Source organism: Dioscorea cayenensis, chromosome 7 (assembly GCF_009730915.1).
Source record: "Dioscorea cayenensis subsp. rotundata cultivar TDr96_F1 chromosome 7, TDr96_F1_v2_PseudoChromosome.rev07_lg8_w22 25.fasta, whole genome shotgun sequence".
Lineage (NCBI taxonomy): Eukaryota > Viridiplantae > Streptophyta > Magnoliopsida > Dioscoreales > Dioscoreaceae > Dioscorea > Dioscorea cayenensis.
Genome location: NC_052477.1, coordinates 355455 through 372694, shown reverse-complemented (window position 1 = coordinate 372694; position 17240 = coordinate 355455). Strand labels below are relative to the sequence as shown.

The 17240-nt window shown below is 37.2% G+C and overlaps 5 protein-coding genes and 1 pseudogene across 6 annotated transcripts; 5 read left to right on the top strand and 1 right to left on the bottom strand.

Annotated features, from left to right (window-relative positions):
• Positions 1-517: 517 nt before the first annotated feature.
• Positions 518-1222, top strand: LOC120264676 (agamous-like MADS-box protein AGL80). Its single transcript, XM_039272500.1, has one exon. It carries the CDS (start codon positions 518-520, stop codon positions 1220-1222), a length of 705 nt encoding a protein of 234 aa, XP_039128434.1.
• Positions 1223-1596: 374 nt separating this feature from the next.
• On the top strand, positions 1597-2976 carry LOC120265635 (annotated as a pseudogene).
• Positions 2977-4224: 1248 nt separating this feature from the next.
• On the top strand, positions 4225-6455 carry LOC120264283 (H/ACA ribonucleoprotein complex subunit 4). The gene is made up of 2 exons (XM_039272081.1): positions 4225-5959; positions 5997-6455. The coding sequence occupies exons 1-2, from the start codon at positions 4311-4313 to the stop codon at positions 6163-6165; spliced, it is 1818 nt and encodes a 605-aa protein (XP_039128015.1). The 5' UTR covers positions 4225-4310; the 3' UTR covers positions 6166-6455.
• A 2936-nt stretch (positions 6456-9391) lies between these two features.
• On the top strand, positions 9392-12441 carry LOC120264282 (guanosine deaminase). The gene is made up of 5 exons (XM_039272080.1): positions 9392-9546; positions 10841-10900; positions 11012-11202; positions 11895-11999; positions 12104-12441. Exons 1-5 carry the CDS (start codon positions 9531-9533, stop codon positions 12290-12292), a joined length of 561 nt encoding a protein of 186 aa, XP_039128014.1. The 5' UTR covers positions 9392-9530; the 3' UTR covers positions 12293-12441.
• A 345-nt stretch (positions 12442-12786) lies between these two features.
• LOC120264553 (WRKY transcription factor 6-like) lies at positions 12787-15842 on the top strand. 2 transcript variants are annotated; one of them, XM_039272376.1, is made up of 6 exons: positions 12787-13463; positions 13547-13627; positions 13705-13863; positions 13946-14125; positions 14236-14349; positions 14482-15842. In XM_039272376.1, the coding sequence occupies exons 1-6, from the start codon at positions 13341-13343 to the stop codon at positions 14761-14763; spliced, it is 939 nt and encodes a 312-aa protein (XP_039128310.1). In that variant the 5' UTR covers positions 12787-13340; the 3' UTR covers positions 14764-15842. The 2 variants fall into 2 exon arrangements, with proteins under 2 accessions (XP_039128310.1, XP_039128309.1); XM_039272375.1 differs by having other exon boundaries at positions 13699-13863.
• On the bottom strand, positions 15839-17147 carry LOC120264551 (probable transcription factor At3g04930). The gene has a single exon (XM_039272374.1). It carries the CDS (start codon positions 17110-17112, stop codon positions 15928-15930), a length of 1185 nt encoding a protein of 394 aa, XP_039128308.1. The 5' UTR covers positions 17113-17147; the 3' UTR covers positions 15839-15927.
• Positions 17148-17240: the final 93 nt, after the last annotated feature.

Sequence of the window (17240 nt, the reverse complement as noted above, 5' to 3'; positions counted from 1 at the left end):
AGAACAACAGGAGAAATTTCAGTAATATCATATGATGGAAATTGGAAACCATATATGCATCAAATTTTCAGAAATGAATTGGGTTTTTGTGCCATTTATAAAATAATGTTTCTATTATATATGTATAAATATAATTCCATTGAATCAAGTAGGCTATGTTAAGCAACCAAATTAAGTTAATTGGGATATCATTAGGGAGAGAGAGAGAGTATTCCTTTTTTAGCAAACAGCACAAAATTTTTCATTCATGAAACAGCAGATTTGCTGAATCAAAAGGAAAATCAAGAAATTTCCCCACTTACTAAAATTAGCCAAAAGTGAATCCCATATTACATGCAATAAGATCCCTGTAATCAAGATTTCATTCCTAAATATACACCAAGTATCAATCCAATCAATAATTTCAACATACCATAAAAACACCAAAAACTCTTCTACCCCTCCTCCCTATTGAACATACATTATTATAAATAGTAGTATTCTCACAAAGCCTTAGCAACAAGTGTACAAACAGACTATGGCAAGGAAGAAGGTGAAGCTAGCATGGATACCAAATGACTCTGCTAGAAGAGCCACATTCAGGAAGAGAAGGAAAGGTTTGATGAAGAAGTTGGAAGAGTTGAGCATCCTCTGTGACGTCGAAGCTTGCGGTATCATCTACGGTCCCGATGAGCCTCAACCGGAGGTTTGGCCAAGCAAGGCAGGGACAAGAAGAGTCTTAGAGAGATTCAAAAGCATGCCAGTGATGGAACAGAGCAAGAAGATGATGGACCAAGAAGGGTTCACACGCCACCAAGTCATGAAACTTCAAGACCAATTGAGAAAGCATGAACGTGAGAACCAAGAGCTTGAAACAGCCATAGTCATGCACAAGTGTCTATCTGGAGAACAAAGTCTTGAATACATGAACATGGAGGAGCTCACAAACTTGGCCATCATGGTTGAGGCTAAGCTCAAGGCAGTGCATGACAGGATTGAACTCATTAGTGTTCAAATGACTAGCAATGATGGTGCCATTGTTGTTCAGCAGAACAACAACAACAACAACAACCACCAGTGGGAGTTGGCAACCATGGAAACCATGCAGAAACAGCAAACATGGTTTACTGATGTCATAAACCCTGTCAATGATCCTAATGTTTATTATGGAGGAGAGGAGGCTATGCAACCTTATATGATGAGCATCACCAACCTTAACATAGATCCACCTTATTGGGTCTAAACAATAAACTGGATTAATTAGCATTAGGATTAGGATTAGAGTTGTTTAGTGTTTATGTTCTTGTCGGTCTTCACATTTATCTTGTTTTATTCTCGTGGTTTCTTTGTTTTATAAACTCATGAATTAGCTTTTCCTTTTATCATTAACTATTGTTAAATGATTATTAATATCAAGAGATTACCAAGAAGATTGAGATTCTGGCATGAGATGAGACACGCACAATAAATTGATTAATTTTAATAATAATAATAATGACCATACCCCACATGATGGTGAATAGAATAAAATAAAATAAAATAAAGAAAAAAGTTTCATGTGTGATGTCAAGAAGATTGAATTCAAACAATAGCTGCCAAAAAATTCAACTTGGCCTCTCCTCCCTATAAAGAATTCTTAAGATAGACATCAACAAAGGCTGAAAGGCTAGCCATCCCATCCTGGCATCCTCCTCCAATCCAACTCCTCAGAAGAAAACATGGCTCAAACACCTCCTGATACAGCAAAACTAGACAGGGCACTCCATGCTCTTGGCTTTAACTATGAGTTCCTCTCGCCGGAGAAAGTCACCGGAAAGCTTAAGGTCACTGAGACTTGTTGTCAGGTAAACATATACAGCTATATATTATCTCTACCTGTTGTCCATATATATATGAAGATATTCTTGAATTATATGGGAATTTTTTTTGGTTTTAGCCATTCAATGTGTTGAGTGGAGGAGTTTCAGCTCTGCTGGCAGAGGCCATGGCAAGTTTAGGAGCATATATAGCTTCCGGTTATAAACGTGTTGCTGGTGTTCAGCTTGCCATCAACCATTTCAGGCCAACTTTGCTTGGTGAACTTGTGGAAGCTGAAGCCAGGCCTATCCAACGTGGCAGATCCATCCAGGTACATACCCTTATCAAGATGTACATAGATAAATTTTTTACTTTAAATTCTGATCAATTTGTTACTGCATAAACATGAATGTCTAAATTATGAATTGATTCTGTAAATATAGATAAATAAATGTGATCAGACAACTGTGTGTTTGGTGGATGAGTGCCATCTGCCATTCCACCTTCTTCTCAATGCAAGATAAACAACTTGTGTTCTATAATAATGCATTATTGCTCATGTTTTTCTTCATGTGATGGTATAAATAGGATCACCAATCCTTTTATGGTTCATTTCCTTTAGAAAAATTTAGTAGAGGAATATGCTAATTTTGGTGTTTGACAGACTTGGTTCACAAAATTGTCAAGTCTCACCTACTTTATCACTGTTAATTTCTACAATGAAAATGATGTATTGCAACATGTGCAAAGTTGTTGAACATAAATGTCCCAACAAAGCATGAGTTTTTCTAGAAAAGTCACTGCCAATCCTTTGGCTTTCTTTGACAATTCACACCATCTTTGATGACAAAAGAAGTTAATTTGTCAAGCAACCATGAATAATCTCCACCTATTTAAAGATTCTTTTCTCTGTTGGACCAAAGAAACATTTCATAATTAACTGCTGTATTTACTATTTACTGATTAAAACTAACCCAAGTGAGTTGTTAAGGTCTTTACATAATAAGTGCTAACATTCAGTTTATCTGTTGATTAGGTATGGGAAGTGGAAATCTGGAAGATTAATCCCTTCAACTCCAGAGAAGAAAACATTGGTATCAAGTTCAAGAGTTACATTGTTGTGCAGTCAACAAGCAAACAATGATACCAAAGCCTATGAACAGATGGTCAAGAAGTGTGCTAAGCTTTAAAGTCTTGAACTCTTTTAACACTGTTCCCTATCAGAAACAATACATTTTGCAGAAATAATGTTATACTGTGCTAACACACTGGATGAATGAAGAGAAATGATTATATACACAACATGGTTCATTGTTTTGTTGTATCTATTAATAGGATGCTTTACAAAGCCAACAAGGATATTTATATTAATGCATCTCATTTGTATTATGTATTTTGTTTATATAAATCTTGTATTGGTATTTTAATAATTTTTAAATATTATAGGTTTTATGTATTAAGTAAAACATTTTACTTGTTATGGAATCATATGGGTTTTACTCTGTAACTGTTAATTATTGGAATCGTTGATTATAATCACATAAGTAAACTTTAGATCTAGCAGTATTATGATCACAATGTGTTTATGTCCTTTAATATATTTCTAGTAGTTAGGTTTGTTTATTTTTTGGTAGGGCTAGAGCCTAAATTCAAAGTATAGCTATGCTAGCTAAGTAGTAGTTGTAAGTGATCATTAAGCATGAATCGTTCTTTTAGAAATAATCGGAAATTAAACGGGTAGATTTTTTATGCGATCATGAGTAGGTAAATTAGAATAACTTGATGAAGTAGTCAAACTAATCGTATGAGACTTAAAAAGTAATTTAATAATTTTATTCTACTATGATTATTTGTGCATAATTGAGTTTAGTGAGTTTGATGATCTCCATGGCACTCACTCAATTGAGATACAAAAACAAAAGATTTATATAAATATAGTAATTATAATCAGAAAGACTTGTAATGATTTATTCATTCATGTTCGATTGAGTTACAATGTAAGTACACAGACCTGGCTAAGTGCGGAGAGAATCACACTTAAAGGTATTGAGACTTAGTTTTGAGTTTAGAAGTAAAATCATTAATTTATAATTTTACTTTATGGGACGAAGTGAAATTGTAAATTGAACTAATCTTAAGTTTAAATTTTAATTAAATTTTAATAAAATTAATTGATTAATCAAAATTATAAGAAGTTGAAGACAAAAATTATTTTAACTAATTTAGAACTCATATTTACATCACGACTTAATAATAATATATAATATTTATTATGTTTTATAAAGTAGAAGAGGCAAATCCACAACCCGAACTGCTGAGCTGGCAAATTGAAAACCAATAATAACGTGCCACTTATTTGTGGTGGGTCCCACAACATCGAGATTCGTGTTCTCAAATCAAGCCCATCTCCTTCGTCCCCCTCCCGTGCCCCGGGTAAAAACCCTCATAAAACCCCAAACCCCTCGCCGCCATCTCCATCACTCCCACTTCCCCCATTCCTAAAACCCTAACCCTAATCCTCCACTCACCCATCAATGGCTTCCTCGCCGCCATCCCCTTCCTCCGAGAAGAAAAAGAAGAAGAACAAGAAGCATGCCAACGATCACGATGCCGTCCCAACCATGGATTCCGTCCCCGATCTCGACCAGAGCCAGACTGACTTCTTTATCAAACCACAGTCTTTCACTCCCCCTGCTGATACCTCGCAGTGGCCGATCCTCCTCAAGAACTACGATCGCCTCAACGTCCGCACCGGACACTACACTCCCCTCCCCGCCGGCCACTCTCCCTTAAAGCGCCCCATCGCTGAGTATCTCCGGTATGGTATCATCAACCTTGACAAACCCTCCAACCCTTCGTCCCACGAGGTCGTCGCTTGGATCAAGCGCCTCCTCCGCACCGAGAAGACCGGCCATTCCGGAACACTGGACCCGAAGGTCACGGGCAACCTCATCGTCTGTGTTGATCGTGCCACGCGCTTGGTCAAGTCGCAGCAGGGCGCTGGCAAGGAGTATGTCTGCGTTGCCCGTCTCCACTCTGCGGTCCCCGAGACCTCGAAGGTCGCTCGAGCTCTCGAAACCCTCACCGGTGCTGTCTTCCAGCGCCCGCCTCTGATTTCTGCCGTCAAGCGCCAGCTTCGTATTCGCACCATATACGAAAGCAAGCTCCTTGAATATGATGCCGATAAGCATCTTGTTGTCTTCTGGATCTCCTGCGAAGCTGGTACTTATGTTAGAACTCTTTGCGTTCATCTTGGTCTTATTCTTGGTGTTGGAGGTCATATGCAGGAGCTTCGGAGAGTCCGGTCTGGGATTCTTGGCGAGAAAGATAACATGGTCACTATGCACGATGTCATGGATGCACAGTGGGTGTATGATAATTATAAGGATGAGAGCTATTTGAGGCGGGTTGTGATGCCACTGGAGGTTTTGTTGACTAGCTATAAGAGATTGGTGGTTAAAGACTCGGCCGTCAATGCTATCTGTTATGGCGCCAAGCTTATGATTCCCGGGCTTTTGAGGTTTGAAAATGATATTGAGAATGGGGAGGAGGTTGTGTTGATGACAACAAAAGGTGAGGCGATTGCTCTTGGAATTGCTGAGATGACAACAGCAGTAATGGCGACTTGTGATCATGGAGTGGTGGCAAGGATTAAAAGAGTGGTGATGGATAGGGATACATACCCAAGAAAGTGGGGCTTGGGTCCGAGGGCTTCGATGAAGAAGAAAATGGTTGCAGAAGGTTTGCTGGATAAGCATGGGAAACCGAATGAGAAGACACCAGGGGAGTGGCTTAGAAATTTGCCTCTTCCTTCTGGTGGTGATGCCATGATTGCTGGCATTGCTGCTGCGCAAGAGACTGTCATTGCCAAAGAAGGTGTGGTGGGAGAAGAAAAGGGGAGTAAGGATGGGAAGGAGGATGTGGAAGGCAAGAAGAGGAAATTGGAACAGGCTATGGGCAGCCCTATTTCTGTGGCTGCTAAAAAAGTTAAGGTTGATGAAGTGGATGGAGCTGTGGATGGTGCAAAGGAGAAGAAGCATAAAGCCAAGAAGGTGAAAGAAGGTGAGGAGGTGGTTGAAGAGGGAATGAGTGAAAAGAAGAAAAAGAAGAAACACAAAGAGAAGAGTGAAACAGAAGATAATGATCTGGATAAAGGAGGGAAGGAAAAGAAGAGCAGCAAGGATAAGAGTGATTTAGGGATCTGATGATGAGAAGGTCGCAAAGGAGAAAAAGAAGAAAAAGAAGAAGAGCAAAGAAGGTGAGGATGGAGTTACTGAATTACCCGAGCCCATTGAAGAGGAAAATGAAGCGGCTGCTAAAAGTGAGAAAAAGAAGGATAAGAAGAAAAAGAAGCACCGAGATGCTGAAGGCACACCACTAGAAGACTAGGCAGATTGCAGATGGTTTGTTATCCAATTAAATCACTGATGGGCTCCTGTAACTTTTGCTTACCTCCGGATCTTGCGGCCTTGTGCTCTTTCTGGTAAAACTTCTTAATGCAAGGTTACTCTGCATTTCGAGCAGGCTGTCATGGCGTTTTAAGTGCTTTGTTAAGTTTATGATCCAAGGTTTTGTTTCATGTTTGCTTTTGCTTTTTCTGTTAACTATGTATGGGGGATGTTAAATTTTGCTTATTATTGGATGTTTTCAATACTCAGTTGGCCTTCTAGGTTTCATAATGTGAATTTCTATTCCTGCTATTTGTTAATTTTATATTTTGTTGAAGTAATCGATTGTTTGTCCATTAGAATTAGTGCTTCATAATCATAATTCATTACAGAGAGATCTCTCCTCTGCCAAGCTGTTTGCCATGGATCATCATCAACTTGGGTGTTCTACATTGTGATTTCCAAATGGTAATTGACACTCTTACATTATATATGCATTGCTAGATTTCTCATAAGAAAATTAAATTGTTTTCGTTGATTTGGCACCTGGAGTTTTAATGTGCTTCATTCATCAGATATTTTTATTGACTCCATTGAGCTATTGAATTGTTCATTTTTTTTATTTCTGTTATTTGACTTGACAAACATGATTCTGCTTTTGCTTTTTTCTTTTTTCGCCAAATAGAGCTTGCTGAATTTTCATTGAGTTCTGGGAAATTTAAATGTCTGGCTATTGAATAAGGATAGTTATGTACTTATCATATGTGATACACTTTACCAATCATGATATTATCAAACCTTACTAGCCAATAACAGGTGAAATGCATCTTGTTGATATATTTATTTATTTATTTATTTATTTATTTAATTTTGGGCATTATAACTGCCTGTGATCTATGTTCAAGTCTGTGAATCTTTTTCTCATTCTATTTTTTTATACCTTAAGTGTGTAATATAATTGTTAGGTGTAGGATTTCCATTTCTGTAAATCAATGCTTTTTTACACACTTCAGACATGATTAACAGATTCTTGACGAGACCTCGGGCATGTTTGAAGGTCAGGAGATGCATAGAATTCTGGATAGCATTGGAGGATTTCTTTATTGGCAGGTCTTTATTAGCAGGTCTGTTCTGCTTCCCTATATTTTCAGTTTCCCGCAATCTAGTATGTAAATCCTTCTCACATTTGGACCTTTTTTTTTGCCATGTCTGCGCTTTTACTGATAATCTCCTTGCTTTACACAAGTTGCTACTGAACATTCTCACCTCTGTAAATCAGTGCCCATTAAACAAGTAAGCAATAATAACAGGCGGATTACTGTTCATGTAGAATTATATTTATGGAGAATATGGGAGACTGTCTTTAGTAGCAGAACCGCCCAGCTTCTGTATTTTTCTACTAGCTGCTGTTATCTAATATGTAGATCCCCGGTTTCAACTTTGGTTCCATTTCTTTGCTTTTGTAGATGGTGATTTCATCATTGTATAGAAAGTTGTCACTAAGCAGTTCAGTTTTTAGATGCGCAAGCTCTGTGTTTCATGTCAGTATTATCTTGAATTTATTTTGTTGTTGCTTTCAAGTAGCAAGTTGGCAATACTTATGTACCGACCATGTCACTGATTTTTTAATTAAATCATTATAGAAAGCAATATGTTTGTGGATAATTATGATTAGGATGACCGCCTGAATTGTGGTGCCATTTGTCAAGACTTCGTTTGTTTCTCCACCCAAATGGATTGTCTTAGATATGATCTTCTCTTGTACAAATCTAGTGATAAAATGGATGAAATTGCCACGTGAAAGGTGCATGTTTTTTCTTGATTCAATCTAAATAGCAAAAGGTTCACTTTTTTTGATATATGCAGAAGGTTATCCATTCAGTCAACAAGAAGAGAGTCAAAAGGTGGTATTGCTTCTCAAAATTTTCAATCCATATCTTATAAGTTATAATCAGAAAGTGTTTATTGTTCCCATTTTATTTGTAAATTAAATAATCCAAGACTATCATCACTTTTTTTGGTAGGTTCCCCGCACGCAACAATGTGAATTGAAATATATTGGCCTCTTTGTCATCCTCCATTTGTTTTTGTGTGTGGTCTATTTCTTGTTTGTGTTCTTGTTCTTATTTAATTGGATGTACATTGATTTCATACTCATGCCTGCGTGTCTCCAAGCAAGCATTGTTTGGAAAGCAGGAAAATGGAATTCATGACAGGATTGCATTGTTTGGTTCCTTTGTTTAAATGCTTAAACAGCAATTAACAAAGCACATGACTCTGCCTGTTTGTATTATTGTTGTTGTTATTATATTGTATTCCTACTTCTTATCTTTTTTTTGCATCACATGAAGTAAAGCCCATTTATTATTTATTATTATTTTCCTTTCATTGGATAAATAATTAGCATGTTAGTGTCCATGAGATTATATAATATATATATATAATAGATTGTCAAGGACAGTGGTTATCTAGAAATTGAGGATTAGGATGGGCAAAAATAGAACAACAATATCTTTTTCATCTTAATAAATAAATAAATAAATTGTTATACAGAGATAAATAAATATAATTAAAATTTGAAGAAAGCCTATTTATGCAAAAACATGTTAAGCCTATTTCAGTGTCTTTCATTATAAAAATAAAAGAAAATTTTAAATTGTCTACTATGTTAAACATTTTAAAAACGTGTCCTAGGGCTAGGTTCATTGGACAAGCTCCCAAAAATGAAATTTAGCTCAATAATTATAACAAAGTACTTCAATTAGATTTTTTTTTCACTTTTTTTTAATAAATAATCCGGTGAACTCCTTTCTTCTTCGACGATTTAAGTGAGATAATTTTAAAAAACAAATAAATTCATATATATATATATACACACATAGAGAAAATATATAAGGATAAACCCAAAAATTTCTCATCCAAGAGAAAGGATCAATGTATACATTATTCACACGTGTCATCTTAATGACCGTTGGATCTTTTACTGGAGATTCGTTTTCTCAGAAAAAGACAACCTAAAAAATAGACGGTTAATGTTCACTATCGAAGCATCATCCGACGCTTTTCCCCGTGGCCGTGTTCTGTCACCGCGTCGGTCCTTGTTCACCTGCCACTTATCACTCAGCGTCTTCATTTTTTCTTTTTCCTTTTTTCTTTTTTTTCATTTTTTGCATTTTATTTATTTATTAATTATTATTTATTAATTAATTTATATTTATTTATTTCCCTTCCTATCCATGGGATGTGTTGAGAATCTTGTTCAAGTCCCAATCTCTATAAATACTCAGGACTCACCGTTGGGATAGACCTGTACCTTTTTGTTGTCTTTGTTTGACGTTTCAGAGGCTTTGGGTTTGAGAATTCATCATGGAAGAGGCTCAAGGTATGCGTTCTTTCTTTCTTTCTTTCTTTTCTTTTCTTTTTTTTTCTTTTTGGTGTTTATTTTTATTTGAAGTTTTTGGGATGGTATTCTTATGCATTGATTGTTTCTATCCAAAATTTGATCTTTTGTCTTCTTTTGATCTATTTGGAAGCGTGTCTGTGAGGATTTGTTGGAAAGGTATCATCTTTGAGTTATTTTAGTATCAATTCGGAGGATTGTTTTTCTCGTGCTGTATATTCAGATCTAGATCAGTATATTGATGCTGATGCTGATCTAATTTTTATGTTTTTCTTCTTCTTCTTCTTCTTCTTCTTCTTCTTTTTGTCTTTTGTGGTGCTTGGAATTATAAAGTTAGGTCTTTTATACATATATTCTGGTTATTTGGAATGTAGTTTTGGCTCTAGATGAGATCTTGTTGGAATCCATAGATTGATCGAGTTTGGAATTCTAATGCGTACTCTGTAATGGTGTATTATGATCTATTTGAATCTATTAGTCCGTTCATCTGATTCTCAGTGTACCATAAAATTATGCTGTGTTTTGGTTATCTGTTTTGCAGAGTAAAATTTTTTTCAGCTCTATTTACTTGCATGCTGTCGATGAGGATGTTATGCTTTAAATCTCATTAACGAAATTGTTGAAATTAGAGTGAGATCTAGGTTTATCTATGCCCTTGTCACTTGATCAAATATGTTGATATTGACTATGCACTGCATTTTGATGTTGACCTGTATAATTTCACCCTATGAAATTGAGATTGTGGCCCATCTTTATCCCACCTCAAAATTAGATCCATTTTCCGCATATTTTGTTGTTTTATTTTGATGTTTATAAATCTGTCTGTCATATTATTCACTTAATTGCAGGTGCCACTTTCATGTGTTTTTGAAATATCATCTGCAAGTAATCTATTGTATAAATTGACTTTTTTATGTTTAAATATCATCTACCACTCTTACAAGTACATGTTTGTATGTGGAATTTCAATGCTTAAGGAACACTTGCTTAAGTTCATTAACCATTGACTTCTACATTCATCCCAGAAACACTGTTTTACTTACTTTTTAAGAAATGGTAAGCTGGAATCAAGATGTGGTGCATGGTGGATTAATTTTGCGTGAATATGATTTATATTTTTGTTTATCAATGATTATATAATCTGAATATCTTGCTTTTGTTTTCAAGATATATGCTTGATTTGATATCTATTATTCCTTTGAAAAGAAAAAGATATATCTATTATTCCCCTCCCCTCCTGAAAGTGTGATTCGCCTTTATCTTATTCCTATTATAGTTGTGGAGTCCAAGGATGGAACTATTTCTGTCGCATCTGCATTTTCTGGTCACCATGAAGGTAATGAATACTGATACTTAAATTCTTGTCTGATATTCTCTCACATGGTAACTTAGTTGCTCATGAGATGTTTACCTATTCTCTCATCTTGTGTGTTTTCGGTTTACTCAGCTGTCCAAGATAGAGACCACAAATTTCTGTCAAAGGCAGTTGAAAAAGCTTATCATGGTGTTGAATGCGGCGATGGTGGTCCGTTTGGTGCAGTTGTTGTCCGCAATGATGAAGTCGTGGTGAGCTGTCATAATATGGTTTTGAAGAACACTGATCCTACTGCTCATGCTGAAGTTACTGCTATCCGAGAGGTAACTCTTTCATTGTTTTTTTAGTTTTTTGCTGTTTATCTGTTAATATACACTGTCAACCACAAAGATGCTTCTTGTTGAATATGTCTGATTGTAATTTAGTTTTCCTACCAGTTTTTTATGGCACTTGTGTCCTTTCTTTCTCCTCTTTTCTTCCAAACGTCTCATAGTTTTCTTCTTGAAATTTGAAATGGCATCCATTGTATTATGCTGCTTGATAAATTTAATTCGCAGTTCTGTTTTCTTCATGGTCTTCTTGTTTGTCATTTGCATACACAATCTGTGGGATTAGGAAGTAAACGATGTTTTTGCTTGTGATCTTTTTTATGAAATTAACATTTATATCTTTTTCTGGTGTCTTGTAAGTTTTCAATTTCATTGAGTATTAAAAATGAAACTCTTCAGTGGTATTGCTTAACCTAAGCAAATAATCCCTGTCGCATGTCTGCAGGGCACAGACTTGTGATCATGGAATATTTTGAACAAGAAATAAAAGTTCCTCAGATAAATCACTTTCCTAGTTACAAAATCATTGCCACGTCATTCATTATCTAGATTTTCTTTAAAATTCTCTTTCATTCATATTGTTGAAATTCGCTGACTCAATGACATGCTTGGTGTTTTGCTGACAATGCAAAGATGATTAACCTTCTTATTTTATCTTTCTAGTTACTTACTATTGATACTTGCAGGCATGTAAAAAGCTCAAGAAAATCGAGCTGTCTGATTGTGAGATTTATGCATCCTGTGAGCCTTGCCCAATGTGCTTCGGTGCAATTCATCTTTCACGAATTAAGGTGACATATATCTTAACCTTTCTCTCAATGGAATTCACATGCATTCTAGATTCAACCCTTGTTTTTCTTTGTTCTTCATATAAATTGTCCAATATACGATGCAGAGGTTGGTGTATGGAGCCAAGGCAGAGGCAGCAATAGCTATCGGATTCGATGATTTCATTGCTGATGCACTAAGAGGAACTGGCACCTACCAGAAGGCTCACATGGAGATCAAACGTGCCGACGGGAATGGAGCCATCATCGCGGAACAAGTCTTCGAGAAGACTAAGGAGAAGTTCCGAATGTACTAATCTACGAATTAAGACATACAAACTCTGTATGAACTACTCTATTCGCGTCTAATCCTTTTGTTAATAATAAGTACAGTACAGTACATTACATAACATTCCATTGAGAATCACAAAAAACTAATATTGATATCTTCCAGATTGTTTCTCAATTATGTTATGCTTCTCTGAATGAAAATGAAGACTTGAGAAAGATTGAGTCAGGTGTGTAACTTAAGGATTTCTTGCTGATTCTGAGAATGATTGAGACAGGGTTGAAAGGATAAGAACAAGAGAAAGACTAGTAACGAAGGGATTGCTTTGGTCTGGTATCCCATCACTTGTTTGATTGTAAAGTTCAGGAAGAATCTTGTCTTGTAGTTCTCTTTTTCAATGTTTCATTTTCATCACCTAACCATTTCCAATCCAACTTGCCTTTTTTCTTTTGATAAAATCTTTGATTACTTAAACCTTTTATTATCTTTTCTAGATTTATCTTTATTAAGGGATGCAAAGGACTTTCTTCATGGTCTAAGACATTTCAAACACAAATGACTTCTTGTTTTTCTAGAAGCTATATTTGGCATACTTATCTTTGAACATCTTAGAAGAATACAAAAGAGTAATATAAAGAAAAGAAAATTCAAAAATGAATGAATGAATGTTTGTCAGTGTCACAAGTCACTGTTTTTTTACTGTAGAGTATAATACACGGAATCATTAAGCAGCCCTTCAAGTGTAGTTGTTAATTGTCTGATTTTGTTCTTCTTTTTGAGAGTCTAGTCCGGTGTTCTGTTTCACCAAATGAAAAACATGTATGATGCTATACATGGAAAAGTATTAATGAGCAGCAAGTTCAATATCTACTCTATCAAAGTCTTGGATTTCACCATCACTTTGAATCAAGTTTCATCTCTTAGTCAATCATACTGTCATCATTAGTTAGTCAAGAGAAAACACCACCTCATTTCCATTTATATCATCATAGTAACCAACCCTTCTTCAAGTCCTGAACACTCTTTTACACATCCTCCATCTCCTCTTAGCTTAGTAGAGAGACTAAGTAAAAACAATGTCACTCTTGCACTCCGGGGATGTTGAAGAGATTGAGATGCTAGACTTCTTCTCACAGTGCCAGCAGAAAGATGAAGCTGATGATGTGTTATTAATGGCTCATGGGGACTCAAACATCAATGTAAGTGATTTGAGTTACAAGCATTATATTATATCTATGAATTTTTTTTTTGTTTAGTTTGGTTTTTTTTATCTGATGTGCAGACTGAACTGCAACTCTTGACCATGAACTCATGTGACAGTAAACATGCAGAAATAGAAAAGAAGGAGAAAAACAGTAACAAGGTGCAGATTTTTATGGAAATTATAATAATTTGCAAAGTTACTGTTAATTTTAATGGAACTTAATTAATTAGCTGCAGTTAATATCACTTCAAGCTGAACTAGAAAGAGTGAGCAATCAGAACATGAAGTTGAGGAGTATGTTGGATGTAGTCTTGAAGAATTACAGTTCTCTACAAAACAAGTTGCTTCTTGTTAAGCAGCAAAAGTCTCAAGTTGAAGAACATGATGACTACCAGGTATTTAATTAAAAAATCAATTAATCGCTGCATGGATTTTATATATTTCTGTTGATTAACTTTTTATAATTCATTGAAAAAGGATGACATGAATGAAGATACAAGTCCTGTGCCATCTGGTGATGAAGATGAAGAACAAACCTTTACAAAAAAGAGACCATGGGGAACTAGCAAGAACATAAAGTATTACAGTAAACAAGCTTCATCTGTGGCATGCCGGAAAGTAAGAGTGGCTGTCCGGGCTCGGTCTGAAGCTGCAATGGTACAATTGATTCTTGTTTACAGTATCTGCAACACATATTTGCTGCATGTATGTTTGCAGTTTAGATTTCTTATTCATGCTTAGATTTTACATGTTTGGATTGTGTATAGATTGGTGATGGATGTCAATGGAGGAAGTATGGACAGAAGTTGGCAAAGGGTAATCCTTGTCCTAAAGCTTATTACAAGTGCACTGTGGGATCTACCTGCCCAGTTAGAAAACAGGTTAGTTCAAGCAAATTAATGTGAATTTTGATTAGTATGACTTTTTTACTTCTTAATGAGCTGATGAGTGATTAAGATGCTAAGCTAATCTTCTGGTTGAAACTAAATCAAGTATACATTATGTTGCAACAGGTGCAGAGATGTGCAGAAGACAAGAGCATATTGATAACAACTTATGAAGGTAAACACAACCACTCACTGCCTCAAGCAGCCATTTCTATGGCAAACACCACCACGGCTGCCGCCACCATGCTCCTCTCCGGCTCCATCACTACTGCAAACAAACCATCCATTAATTCTAACCTTAATTTATTCCACTCAATAATACCCAACATTGCCTCAACACTTACATTCCCAAATACTCTGACGCTTGATCTCACCCAGAAACCACGTTGCTCATCACAGATACTGTAGTCTAGTATCTCTTTATAAATGTTTGGGATCAATGTCTCAGTGTGATTAACATAATCAATATAATGTTGATCAAGTCCTAGTATTGGAAGCTTGTTTGTATTAGTCATGATTAATATGGTAAAATCTCAGAGGATTTATGATGTCCCAAGTGATTTCAAACAATATACTGCAATAATATATCATGCAAACAAATTGACTGAGCAAAATCAAATGATTCCTCCAAGCATGTTATGTACTTGATTAATGGATGGAATGAAAATAATACATGCATACCTTTTTGGCTGAAAATTTACATCGGAATAAGCTCATCTTTCTGGGCAGCTGAAGGACGAAAATTTTCATAAATTGTTAATATTCAAGAATAAGAATCATTCTTTTCTTTGAGAGAGTTCGAGGACACTACAAAACATCTTTACTAGTACAATAGTAACTTCAGTAACAGTAACAGTATATTTTTTCCCCTGGAAACAGGAACTAGTCCTAACTAATACAAGAGCAGAGTTAGAAAAGTCACTACTTGTAATAATACATTAACTAAAGTAGATAGAATTTAGATATTTTGAAGGGAATATATAATCAGGCATTAATCAACCTGTCATAATCCGACATTATCTGAAAATATTTCTTTGATTAGTGAGCCTCATCCCCATCCTCCTGATCATCATGTGGGCATGGGCATGCATACTCAGCTCTGCTCCAATTCAATACATGAAAAAACATTAAACATCACACAATAAACTAATAACTAAATGAATTAAGGAACTGAGTAGAAGATACACAGATATCTGGAAAGAGGAGCATAGTTGTGGAAAAGGATACAGTAGAGGAGGTTTCCAAGCTGATGTGAAGGAGAAGGAGAAGAGAAGGAGAAGACAAAGATTATAATCCAATTCAATAGGCCGCTTATTTACTTACAATGATTATAATCCAAAGACAATAACACATTATAATCTAAAGACAATAACACATTGATGTATATATACAAACCACTAACTATTTTCTTTTCCATTAATTCGTTTATAAAATAACCAAGACCACAAGTAATTAGATAATTCAATCCAGAAGCATTAGTAAAAAAACACATCTTACCCCACCAAACTAAGATTATCCAAATTAAAAAAAAAAGAAGAAAAACTAATGAACTGGCGCAGATGATGATTATGATCAGTTACCACCAATAGAACGGAGGTCCTCCAGTGTCTTCTTGATTTGGTCCTGCACAAGCTCCACTCTTTTCAGGTACACCTCCAGCTCTAGAATCCTCTGGTTCCTCCACCTCTCATCCTCCGGCGCCTCCACCCCCGCCACCGCCACACACTCACCACCACCCCACAAACTCATCGGCATCATCAGGTTCATCCCCACCCCACCCGCTGCCGACCCAATCAGCTCCTTGAACAGCGGCGACAGGCAGCTCCTCACTGTCTCCTCGATCATGCTCGGGATCACCGGCACACCCGTCGATGATAGTGCCAATGGCGTGTGACTCATCGCCGCCTCTACTGGCACCCCAACTGTATGCCCTGCGTTCACTGTGGAGGAGTGTCTTCTCCGACGACGACGAGACCTCGAGACTTCCCCTGTGCCACCTTCCAACTTGATCTCAGATCCTCCTCCGAGAGCAGGGACATTGAGTATCTCATCGTCGCTGATCTCACGCGAACGCTTGAGCGCTGAGCTCCAGATCTGGCGAGCGATCTCGAAGGTGGCCTGCTCGTGTGGGGTCTTAAAGGAGAAATCTTTGCCGGCGTTGGCGATCCGGCTGACGACGTTGCGAAACTTCTTCTTCATCCACCGAAGCTTCTCGATCAACTGATTCTTTGTGAATTCAAGCTGGAGCAGGGTCTTGATCTTCTCGTAGAACAGACCAGTATCATGCTGATGGGAAGCTTCAATTGTGCCGCGCTGAGAGACGAATTCGAGAAACCCTTTGAGGATCACCAGTTCATCCTCGTCCGTCCAGAGCCGCTGGAAAAGCCGCCTCGAGTCGTCACAGCTGCTTCCTGTCTGACAGGGGACGAGGCGGCGTTCGTCGGCGGTCGGAGTGGTGAGGTCTTCGGTGGCGACGTCGGATAAGACGGGCTGCACTTGAACGGAACCATTCTCGGCTGCGGAGACCGCAGCATGGACAGCAATAGGGTTAGGGTTAGGGATCATTCCAGGGTTTGGATCCATGGTAGCTAAGTCGGTGACGGGAACAGAGGGAGGAAGCGGCGCCGACGAGGGTTCGATCTCGCCGTCTTCGTCTTCGTCTTCATCGTCTTCGCTGTCGTCGACCTCATCGCTTTCATCTTCTTCGTCGTCGACCTCGGGGAAGACCGCACGCTCCTCGTCGTCGAGTGAAGGCATCGAAAGATCCCGCCTTTTTCTCCGGCGAGATCGAGATCGAGATAAAAATTCTAGGGTTCGAAGTTTGGTGGCTCGTCCTTTGGGGGAGGAGGATTCGAGCGCAATTCTTAAGATTCGGAAAGAATAGA

Coding starts and splice junctions, on each gene's coding strand:
- LOC120264551 (XM_039272374.1), bottom strand. CDS start 17,112: ATGCCTTCACTCGACGACGAGGAGCGTGCGGTCTTCCCCGAGGTCGAC.
- LOC120264283 (XM_039272081.1), top strand. CDS start 4,311: ATGGCTTCCTCGCCGCCATCCCCTTCCTCCGAGAAGAAAAAGAAGAAG. Junction 5,960..5,996: donor GAAAAGAAGAGCAGCAAGGA/TAAGAGTGATTT, acceptor TGAGAAGGTCGC/AAAGGAGAAAAAGAAGAAAA.
- LOC120264282 (XM_039272080.1), top strand. Junction 10,901..11,011: donor ATTTTCTGGTCACCATGAAG/GTAATGAATACT, acceptor CGGTTTACTCAG/CTGTCCAAGATAGAGACCAC. Junction 12,000..12,103: donor TTCATCTTTCACGAATTAAG/GTGACATATATC, acceptor TATACGATGCAG/AGGTTGGTGTATGGAGCCAA.
- LOC120264676 (XM_039272500.1), top strand. CDS start 518: ATGGCAAGGAAGAAGGTGAAGCTAGCATGGATACCAAATGACTCTGCT.
- LOC120264553 (XM_039272375.1), top strand. CDS start 13,341: ATGTCACTCTTGCACTCCGGGGATGTTGAAGAGATTGAGATGCTAGAC. Junction 13,464..13,546: donor ATGGGGACTCAAACATCAAT/GTAAGTGATTTG, acceptor TCTGATGTGCAG/ACTGAACTGCAACTCTTGAC. Junction 13,628..13,698: donor AGGAGAAAAACAGTAACAAG/GTGCAGATTTTT, acceptor TTAATTAATTAG/CTGCAGTTAATATCACTTCA.